The sequence below is a fragment of the Oryza sativa genome, chromosome 1 (genome assembly GCF_034140825.1).
Source record: "Oryza sativa Japonica Group chromosome 1, ASM3414082v1".
Lineage (NCBI taxonomy): Eukaryota > Viridiplantae > Streptophyta > Magnoliopsida > Poales > Poaceae > Oryza > Oryza sativa.
Genome location: NC_089035.1, coordinates 27381780 through 27392855, shown reverse-complemented (window position 1 = coordinate 27392855; position 11076 = coordinate 27381780). Strand labels below are relative to the sequence as shown.

Sequence of the window (11076 nt, the reverse complement as noted above, 5' to 3'; positions counted from 1 at the left end):
GCAGGCATCGGCGATGCAAGCAATAGCTAGAGGTTGAGCAAGGCTTTTACCCAGAGCTTCCACAACCTACCAACCATGATAATGGGCTTGTTCAATTTCTTTATAGATTATAAATTATCGTGGATATATTTTATAAACTTCTAAATGATGTGAATTACTTTGAAAGAAAGGACTCTTCATCGGTATTTACTACAAAACCTTTTAAAATCAACTTATCAACTTTATAATATTTATATATCTCGTTTATACTATTGAATAATTATCATAAACCCAATTTCACTTATTATCATCAACTATCATAACCATTTTTCTAAAAAATCACAGAATACACGTAGGTGCTCATAGCGCGCCTGTGAATGTATAGACGCACACCCTATCTCTATGAACATCACTAAACTTCATCACTAAACTGGAGGTGTTCTATGAGAAGAGGGCGGCATGGAGGTCTTCAGGCATCCAAACTAAGGCTGTGTTCGGATTCAACGGATGGGAACTAATCCTTCCCGCACGAAAAATAGAGCGGTCTATTAGCATGTGATTAATGAGTTAATAGTATTAATCACACGCTAATGGACTGCTCTCATTAATCACACGCTAATGGACCGCTCCGTTTTCCGTGCGGAGGGAATAAGTTCCTATCCAGCTCATGCGAACACAGCCTAATGCATGTATGGTGGTTGGTTTTTAGAGTAGTTTCTGACTTCCTGTGCACATGTTGGAACGCTTAGCCTGGGTGTCGTTTGGATAGCTATTCGAGCCAACGAATAACCCATTTTTATCCTTTGTATGGCATTAATTCTTGAAATCTCTCTCCTACTAGTACTATGAAAAGAGAGTCATATCCTCCTCCCGTTCTTACCGGTCCCACATTCCAGAAAAAACCATTTACATTTCTAAAAAAAAATCTTTTTTCTGAAAAAACATGCCTTATATGCTCTATTCGTATCAAAATAGTACACTTAATTTAAAACCAATATGATATAGATGAGTATACTTATTTTAAAATGGAGGAAGTAGTTTCATTCTCTCTCTTCGATCTCTCTCATATACCTTAGCGAAAATTAAACATGTCTTGTTTTATTTACAACACTCACATCCCATTCACATCCCATTGTACATGTCTAATAAAAATTATACAACGTATTATTGGCTGTCCCGGTGAAAAACAAACTATATACTCCCTCTATTTTCTTCTGATAATCAGTATTTTTGTTTTGAGTTCTGACAACAAGATAAAAAAAAAAGAGGCATAACCCCGTAACCCATTTTACTCCAGGGCGCAAAGACTGTCCCTGTGTTCCTTTGCATACGAACCAATTGGCCATGTAAACTGGAGAGCTACCAAACCATGCATGTGAAAGCAATTACTGCATGCAGATCAAACAATCAGTGTATGAACCGAACAGCCATCAAGCTTATACATTGATGAAAGAAAAAAAAAAGAACGAATTACCCCCTCAATTATGGAGGTCGATTGAATTACCCCCATAACTGCAATACGGGATATTTGACACCATAAACTTTTGAATCCAGGTTAATTATCCCCCTAACAAAAATCAAAGTGGTTTTCAGCCTACGTGGCAGACACGTGGCGATACGGTCAGCAAAAATAAATAAAAACCAGTGGAACCCGCTTGTCAGCGTTGTTTTTTCTATATCCCCATTGTCCCCCTTCTTTGCTTCTCGGCGAGAGGAGGACATAGCGTCGGCGGCGAGGTCCAGTCCGAATGGAAGGGGAGGAAGGGGGCTGCACGAGCTCGCCTATCCCTAGCATGGCGAGTAGGCGGTCGACGGCCGATAGCTGGGAGGATATGGTGGGGCGCGACGGGGATGGCGTGGTAGGGGTTGGAGATGGTGGGCCATTGGCGAGGAGGGCGTTGAAGACAGCAGAGCAACGGTGAGGTGGGCTTGAGGCGGGGGCTCGTCGATCCCGTGCGTAGGAGCTCGAGTTTGCTCGGGGGACGTCTCTGCTAGCTCATGGAGGGCATCCACCGTCTCATCCAGATCTGGCGGAGAGGCGAGGAGGAGGTGGGAGGTAGTGAAGATGTCGTCGGGCGACCGACACCGATAGCAGCACACCCGTGAAGCTTGGCGTTGGTGAATTAGGTGCGGGAGCGGAGGAACTCAAGGAGGGTGCCCCCGGGGTCGCCAGTGCTGGCTCCATTGTCGCGACAGAACTGAAGCGCTCGTCGTTGACCACAAATACCACCACCTCTAGGCCGCACGCCATCGTTGCCTATCGCACTGCCAAGCGCCGCCCATCGTCGACCATTTTCTTCCCGAAAACGCTGCCGCCGCTCGTGCCCTACCGCTCGCCGCTACTTGCCACCGACCGGAGCCCGCTGACCGGTTCCCCCTCCTCGTCTTGCGCACGTGCTTCCGAGAGAGAGAGAGAAGGGGGGAGAGAGAGAGGGAGAGAGAGATTAGGAATAGGTGAAGAGGAGGTATGATAAGTGGGTCCCATTATTTTTTTTAAAAGAGAACGGCTAACTAGATTGCCACGCATAGGCTACGTAGAACAAAACCATTCTGGATTGGGTTGAGGGGGTAATTCGTCCGGTATTGAAAGTTCAAGATGAGCAATGTCTGGTTTTTCGGGTTAAGAGGTTAATTCGATCGACCGCGATAGTTCGCGAGGTTAATTCTTACTTTTCTAAATGAGAATAGTTTCATCTTGTTTAGGCGCTGATAAAAAGGGAAAGGAGGGAGTCTACATAAAAGTATGAAAGAGCCCAGATCGCATCTTGCCTCTGCCTTCTTACGGAATCTTCAAGTGTGCCACCGTGGAGTGGCGCAGCATCACGTCTCCTTCACCAATTAGTATATACCGCCGTTTCAGGGCAGGTGATTAGGTGTCGCCGGCGATGATAGCCGGTCAGACGGGCATCAGGATGGGAATGGGTAGAGTCGATCCATTTATCCATTAAATCTATTCGTAAATTTGTCCTAACGGATTTTAAGGTCGGTCCAAAAAATATAAATGGATCAAATGGCTCAAAGCATTAGAACCTAAGGTTTAAGAGGTTCGACCCAAAATAACTTCACATGTATAAATATTTTAAAAATTTGTACAAAGTTGCTTCTCTATATAATAAATCATTCCTATAAAATTCAACTAAATTTAACAAGTTTTTATAGTGTGAACGTGAGTTTAAAAATTTTGTGTTCGAGTTTTACACGCATGTAACTAGAATTTTTAAATCTTAGTAATGCTCGTGGGCCCCGTATGTCTAAATGACTTAAAATTTGAACAAAGTTGCTTCTCCATATAATAAATCATCTCTATAAAATTCAACTAAATTTGATATGTTTTTATAATGTGAATGTGAGTCTAAAAATTTCAGGCCCAAGTTTTACAAGCATGCAATAAGAGCTTCTTTTTTTATCTATTAGGAGCGTAGATGATCTATTTATATATTCATAGATAATCTATTGATCTAATGAACTTATAATGGATTGACCGTATTAAACCATAGTACAATAAACTTATTTTATTTAAAACGGTTTAGACTCGATCCATGTCCTACCCATTCCCATCCTGAGACGGGCACGGCACAGGATAAGCTGATAATGTGGAGGCCCCGCGATCTGGCGCCTTGTCGTTGGCTCTTCTCTAATCTTTTTGCACGCTACCTCTGGGCCCCACGGGCAACACGCACGCAGGCACGCGAATAGCGGGCTACGTGGCCAGAAGGCAACCCGATCGCGACGCAGCTGCAGCTGCGCGCACGCGCGAGCTAGGGCCTAGCTACCGTGCAACGTGGCGCGCCGTGCACGGCATCTCCGAGCTCCAATTGCACGTTAGATGGTGATCTCGAAATCTGTTGCACTTCCAGCTTGGTTGCAGCGTGTGCCACCGAAATCAAGCACGGGATCAACCAGCCACTCGTGCTAGCGATCTACGTGTATCAAAACTAAGGAACACGTAGTAGCTAGAGTTAGTAATATTTTTAGCTACACACAGAACACGAGTACTAGTTCGTATTTGTCACTAGAAGAGCACACTTTTTGCAAATTGCCGCCCACGACTATGTCACGAACCGGCCCGTGAATTTTTATCAAATATACTATAACCATTGCTAATGAAACGATAGAAAAAAAAACTAATTCTATACTCTATGTGCTGATAAAGCAGATCTGCTGACTTTAGTTAAGCCAAATCCGCATGCAGCTGATCACCGAGATGCCACGGCGCCGAACCCTTTCCTGCGTGCGTGTACGCAGGGGAGAACCTTCGGCCCCCGGGTTGGTGGGGCCCAGGAGGGGGCGGAGCAGCAAACCACGTCACCCACATGACTAGGCTACCCAGCTGGCCCTCGTGGGAGGCGCGGGTGGACGCGTAGAGCCGCTCCGGTAGAGACACGTGTGCCGGAAGCAACGGGTGACAGCGTGACTCAAGAAATTAAACTATCCGCCACGTTGCCCGGCTCACCCACCCACTCTACACCGGCGCTTCCGCAAGGGACCCAACGAACGCCATTATTCATAGGATGGCCCACATGTCATCCTCATGTACTCTAACAATGATATTTTATTTTTCTCGGAGAATAATGATGATGACGATGATAATAACTATTACAATTATTAAAAGTGAATAAAGAAATATAGACATATGAGAGAATGCGTGATTTTTTTATTAAGGTCTCACAGTTACAATTTAGAGATAGCGACTAAAAAAGTATTTGCTAAATCGACGCATATCTGTGAATCTGTTTACCTGTATAATAACAGATTTTGTTAACGAAACTGCACCCAACTCTGTGGGTACACGAACCGGGTGCCTCGTAGCGAAACAGCCCGCGCTCGGGCCTACCCCGTGTATCACGAGCCGACACGTGTCTCCTGACGTGGTACCCTTTCCTTCCGCGCCGCCTCCCCACTCATCCCCTTCCCCGCAAGGCCTTCTCCCTCCCGTCAAATCAAAGCACCCCGCCGCACGCAGACGAGAAAGGAAGCGCGCCTCAGCCTCAGTACCCACCACCTCCACGCTCGCGCCGTCGGCTTCGTGCTCCTGCGCCGCCGCACCGATCTGCACCGTACGCGGGCGTCGATCCATCCAAGGTACGCGCGGCGCGGCCGATCTCTGCCTCCCTCTCCGTGTTCACGCGCAATGCCCGGCCCCTGGTTCGTCTTCTCTTTCGTTTTAGCACTTCGCCGCGAGGGTGAAGGTTTGTAGTAGCGGAGAGCAGGAGCCAGGAAGCCCAAGCCCTCCCTCGTTCGTCCCTGAAATTTTAACGCGTTTCGTCCGGACTCCGGAAGATCCTCTGTTCGATCTTGTAGCGAGTATATTATCATACTTCTACTGTCGTCGTAGTAGCAATTCACCTCCAAAAAAAAAAACAAAACTGTCGTAGTAGCAGTGATTCAAATGCATTGGTTCGGCTTTCTTTTGCTTCCTGTTGGGTTTAAAAGCGAATCCTATGGCCACACGTAGGAAGCGTGTACACGTTTCTTAAGTTTACTACTAGTATATTTTTCGTTATTTCAAACAGAAATGAAATTATTTATGGGAAAAGGTGAGAGTTGAGTAATTGGAACGCCGATTTTCCCGGTTTCACTATTTGTTAGGTAACAAGTGGACTGTTACGTGTAAAATTATTGCGCTCCATAGGACCCCTGGTTTGTGCGGTTTGGAAGACTGTAAAATTGGTGCCCGCCCTGGCTGCCCTTGTCATCTCAGTCTCAGGTAGTCAGGTGTCACTTGGCCTTGTGCATACGTTGGATACCGGAGCTTTCACCTAGTCTAGTCAGCTTTTGGTTGGAATTGCTTTCAACTGGTTAATCCTGTCCGGTTTGTGGAGTGCTTTGGGGGGGGGGGGGGGGGGGATGGTGGCTGTCGTAATCTTAGATTAATTTAATTTTCTTGGAGATAGTGTGCTGTACTCTTGTTATCAGTATTGAAAGCACGACTAGATTTTTATGTGAGGATGGTGAAGCACTTCTGGACCATGTCAAATGACTGAACATAGCTACGGCCAGTTTATTTCTGTACTATATATTTTTGAAAATTGCTAGAGGGCTTGAATTTCCATCCCTCCAATTTGTTGCAGGGATTGGTACTCCGGTTCTTTCTCCGGCACACTAATCTCTCACAACAATGTATATTAGTGTGGGTTGGTGTGGAGAGGTGGCGCCCTACGCTGGTGGTAGGCGGGGGTTGGCAAGGGGGTGTATACGGTGGTGTTGGTGTTGGGAGTGGGTTGTGGGGGGAGGGGGAGTAGGGATTCAGATTGGGTGACATAGGGTGAATCTCGACCCTCCAAAACAAATCCAACAGCTTAGATTCGTCCACGTCATCATGAGTAAAAATTTTATTCCCAGTAAAACTTTTACTCCAGGAATTTTACTCCTAGTAAAATTTTTACTCCTGAGTAAATCTGCGAGTAAAATTTTTACTCGTGATGACGTGGACGAATCTCAGCCGTTGGATTTGTTTTGGAGGGCCAAGATTCACCCTATGTCACCTTGTGACATGTCTACCCTATGTCACCCAATCCCGCTAGAGGCGAAGAAGGAGGATGGCGTAGGAGAGACTAGAGATGAGTAAGACGATGAAGCAGTGACGCCGTGATGGCTCACTGGAAAGGAGGAATTTTAAGTGTCGGATTGCTGTACAGGAATGCCTGCACAAGCTAGGTGTGTCTAGTGGTTTTTGTACATGATTGTGCGATATCTATGGGCCTGCAAGAGTTTCATATCTGTGCATTTAGTGAATTATATTTTTTACTGAAACATACTTTTTTGTGTGACTATTTTCAGTACTTATGATATGGTTTAGCATATGACCAATCTGTACGATGAAAATATGCAGGAACTCATAAAAAGTCATGGGAAATGACGAAGCTGTAGTTACTCAGAAGATGGGGAAAGCACCATCGCCCCCTAAGGTAAACGCATATAAGTAGATAACCAAGGCCAAATATGGGCACAGACAACATTGCACGAGCAAGATGTCAAATTGATTATTGGCATTTCTTCTTTTATTTGACAACATAAATCCGCTTTGAGGTTTTAGATGTGCTAGGGCTGCATCAAACAGCTGCGAAGCATGATTTTGTCAATTAGCCACATTATTGACAAGGGGTGGAATCCTTAAAGGTGCCTAAGTAGCAACTGTATTACTTTGCAGGATCATCCAGCCCTTAGTCCATACCTTGATTGGTCAAATATGCAGGTTAGGTGTCTGACAATCTATATTTTCCTGATAACTGAAGTTTGGATTTTCCTTTGAACTGAGTAACTAAATTTAAGGTATCATAATCAACACAGGCATATTACGGCCCAGGGATCTTGCCACCAACATTTTTTAGCCCTGGAATAGCCGCTGGTCATACCCCTCCTCCATTTATCTTGGGTCCTCAGGTTTTTGACTTTACTCTCCATGTATCAGGTGTCATTCTTATCTTTAAGAGTTCTAAGTTATTTCCCTGTGCCTCTACAGCCTCTGGTGCCATCCGCTTTTGGGAAGCCATATGCCGCAATTTATCCTCCTGGTGGAGCTTTTTCACATCCGTTCATGCCCCTAGTAAGCATTTCATTTTGTTCACCTATCTATTTTTCAGAACATTGCATTTAACTAAACATGGAAGGCACCATGGATTTGAGTCAACTATCACGCTTTGGAATTAAAGCGATATCCAATTTGTTAAAATGCTTGCATAAAGCCATGTTAACATGGAAACTTCTCTATGAGCAGAACTAACACGAATGATTTCTGCCGTTCGAAGTATTCATGATATGTAGTTGGAACTTGGAAAACCTATCCTTGCAGACGAATTATCTCTACATGAAAATAAATTCATTCATATATTGCCATTTTTTCTGTAGAAGGAAGCTGGATTTTTTATTTTTTTTTCTTCTGTGGAAGTATATATGTATTTTTAAATCATTTGTTCAATTGTTCTTTTCTTTAATGTCTTTCTTGCTTCACTTGTGTGAACGTTCTGTGCTGAATTGCTAATCGTTTTGCTAGTATCTTAATTATGCTTCTGTTATTGATTGTTTATCTTATATTTTTTATCAAGATGGTGAGCCCATTGAGCATGGAGCCAGCAAAGTCTGTCAACAGCAAGGATAGCTGTTCAAATAAGAAAATGAAGGAAATTGATGGTGCGGCTGTGTCAACTGGCAGTGGCAACAGTGAAAAAACAAGGTGATACAGGATTTTACAAAATGAAAACGATAACCAGATTGATAGTTCAACTTATATACAACTATTATGAGTGACAAACTGATTTCATGTGCATCTGATGCTGCCAATGCAGTGGAGATTGCAGCTTAGAAGGATCCAGTGATGGAAACAACCAGAAGGTATTGTTCTGTAGTTATTTAATGCCATTGAAGATGTTCTGAGCCAGCAAGCTTATACTTAACATGCTGATATATTTCATCATTATTCAGGCAAGTGGAACTCCCAAGAAAAGGAGCATAGATGATAGGCCTAAATCAGGTACTCAATCTTGGTATCATCTGGTACTTGATTTTTATAATATCCAGTTCAATGACTCATCGTGAATTTTGCGGCATTTCTTGTTATTTCTCTAATTGATAACTGAAACATAATATAATCCTCTGTTTAAGTTTTCAGATGATAAGAAGGCCATATATTCTGAGCACTAAGCAACACTAAGAGGTGATTTGGTTTTTGTTTTTCCTTTTCTCCAGGCGTGGAAACTGGTGGAGCTTTAACACCTAATGATAGACCTAGCGAACAAGCAGCTTTGCCAAATCTATGCATTCCGGTTACAGCAATCAAACCAGACGTGAGCACTGCTAGTGACTTCAGAGTTATTGCCACCCCAGTAACTGAAGTGCCAACTAAGGTATGCCAGTTGCAGTTTTTTTTCTTGTTAAAGTGCCAGCAAATTATCATTTAGAAAAGGCGCCACTAACTTCGTGGAGTGAACCATGATCCATACTTGGACGAAGCAATCAAATTTCTTAATGTTTCCACTACCACGACTTCAGTAGAACATCCTTTTTTTTTTGAGAATACAACATCCCTTATTTATTACTGCTGTTATTTTTTGGGATTAATTCTCGAGTCGCTAGTATGGTTTTGCTAAATAGATTGCTGGAGCTCTTTGCATTCTTTTTCTTTTAAAAAAGAACTACACATTCATTCCAGAGAGAAACAGAACAAGACCCGTCCCAGAAGGACACCCTGAGATAGCAACAAAACACCTCACCAAACACCACTGTCAGGACACCTAAATGCAAAGTACCTAGATACTCAATAAAAAATGAGATTCACTCTTGAGATCAGGAATTTTCAGCTTTCGATTCATGGGATCGTTTCTTCTTGAATTAAACTATAGACCTATAATCCTTAATAAATTGTCAGGATGATAAGGAATCGAAGCGCGAGAGAAGGAAGCAATCAAACAGGGAGTCTGCTCGGAGGTCAAGGTTGAGGAAGCAGGTATAATAAGATGCTTAGCTAGTTTTAACTTGTAATGTTTTGTGGTATCCCCTTCAGTATTCCATACTCTAGTAGAAATTTAAACCATACTTGTACAATAATGATATTCTTTCATTCTAACAGGCCGAGACTGAGGAACTGGCTAGAAAAGTTGAGCTATTGACTGCGGAGAACACATCCCTTAGACGTGAAATAAGCAGGCTAACGGAAAGCTCCAAGAAACTTAGATTAGAGAATTCTGCTCTAATGGTAAACATCTTTTCTAACAATATGATCATTGGAGTATTGGAGCTATTTTCATTGAGCACTAGTCCTTTTTTTTCTTCTCTCAAATGCGCCTTGTTTAACAGGAGAAACTAACGGAAACCGGGCCTGATGAAGCACAAGAAGTGCCTCCAGTCAAAACAAAAGCACAGCAAGCTCGAGGCGTCGAAAATTTCCTGTCAATGATAGACAAGACTGGCACGCCGAGAAGCAGCGGGCACATGGATCATGCCATTGCCACGCCCAAGCTTCGTCAACTCCTGGGCTCTGGTCTGGCGACTGATGCTGTAGCCGCAAGGTAATCTTAACGACTTGACCCTCCCGCCGTTCGTGCTCAAACGCAGCATGTGGCCTGGTGAATTTTATAAGCTCAACCTGCCCGCACGATTAACATCGAAGTATTAGGTACGATTTTGTCACTGTATTCGCCCTTGTAAATTACTAGTAGCTGCCTTTTAGACGAGCATTCCAACCGCTCCACCGGGATATGAATGCCCCCCTGGCCGTCAGTTCTTCCCTGAGTTTTTACTCTACTCTCGTAGATCTGTAACATCAGTGCTGGCTCGCGTTGTTCATATCAAACTGATCTCTGTAAATACTGTAACACTGACAGAAAGCCTTCTAACTTTGATCTTTTACCTTTACCTGCTTTTGGATGATCCATTTTTCTCTCCTACGGGTGTAAACGTCGTCTTTTTCTTTGGTTAGTTCGACACATAACATTGTAGCCGATGCGATCAACACCGGTGGTTGTTCGCTTCTGTCCTTGGCGTACGACATGTTCTTTACGGCTTTCTGTTGATACGGCTCTCTATTGATGATCGATAAGATCACACGGTTGCATCAGCGATGATCACTATGCGGTGGCCGGTGGGCAATTACTCGCCGGCGTCCTATGCCATTCGTCTTGTCGACGGAAGCGCTGTACTCCGTTGAAAGCGAGAACAGAGGCAAGGGAATCTCCGGTTGCTGCTCCTGCACCTCCCAAACATCCGCCATGCTGTTGCCATGACTATGGGCATGTGTGAGACAACACTGTGACAGCAAATTCAGGCTTGAAACAACTTGGGCATTCTAACTACTCCTACGTTTAAAACGGTATCAGTATGGCAGAGTGACTCAAGTGCCATGGTTTGTGCCAGCAAATTCAGGCTCGAGAGAGAGGTGCGTGAATTTCGTGATGGTTTTGGTGAGGTCGTACTTGTACGGTGCTGATGAGCTGATCTGACTGCGTGGTTGGATTGACGCATGGTCCAGTGCTGTGCTGTTAGCTTGGGCCCTGCACGGTATTAGGCCGGCTTTCTTTTGACTCGACTAGCACCCGCGTGACCCTTGACTGAATTGGTAATATCGATGCATCCAATTGCTGCAAACGGGTCGGCCGCTAGCTC

At 44.1% G+C, this 11076-nt stretch overlaps 1 protein-coding gene across 2 annotated transcripts; it reads left to right on the top strand.

The window, feature by feature from the left end:
* Window positions 1–4913: 4913 nt before the first annotated feature.
* On the top strand, window positions 4914–10329 carry LOC4327165 (common plant regulatory factor 1). Of its 2 annotated transcripts, none has more exons than XM_015794975.3 (12): window positions 4914–5061; window positions 6812–6887; window positions 7130–7174; window positions 7270–7362; window positions 7442–7525; window positions 8025–8152; window positions 8265–8310; window positions 8401–8449; window positions 8665–8822; window positions 9344–9421; window positions 9545–9670; window positions 9772–10329. In XM_015794975.3, exons 2-12 carry the CDS (start codon window positions 6828–6830, stop codon window positions 9985–9987), a joined length of 1083 nt encoding a protein of 360 aa, XP_015650461.1. In that variant the 5' UTR covers window positions 4914–5061; window positions 6812–6827; the 3' UTR covers window positions 9988–10329. The 2 variants fall into 2 exon arrangements, with proteins under 2 accessions (XP_015650461.1, XP_015650471.1); XM_015794985.3 differs by lacking the exon at window positions 4914–5061 and adding an exon at window positions 6520–6636.
* The last annotated feature ends 747 nt before the right edge of the window (window positions 10330–11076 follow it).

Excerpts from the sequence above, each read along its gene's own strand:
- LOC4327165 (XM_015794975.3), top strand. The coding sequence starts at position 6,828 with ATGGGAAATGACGAAGCTGTAGTTACTCAGAAGATGGGGAAAGCACCA. Across the intron at positions 6,888-7,129 it reads AAGCACCATCGCCCCCTAAG|GATCATCCAGCCCTTAGTCC; the intron begins GTAAACGCATAT and ends ATTACTTTGCAG. Across the intron at positions 8,153-8,264 it reads GGCAACAGTGAAAAAACAAG|TGGAGATTGCAGCTTAGAAG; the intron begins GTGATACAGGAT and ends CTGCCAATGCAG.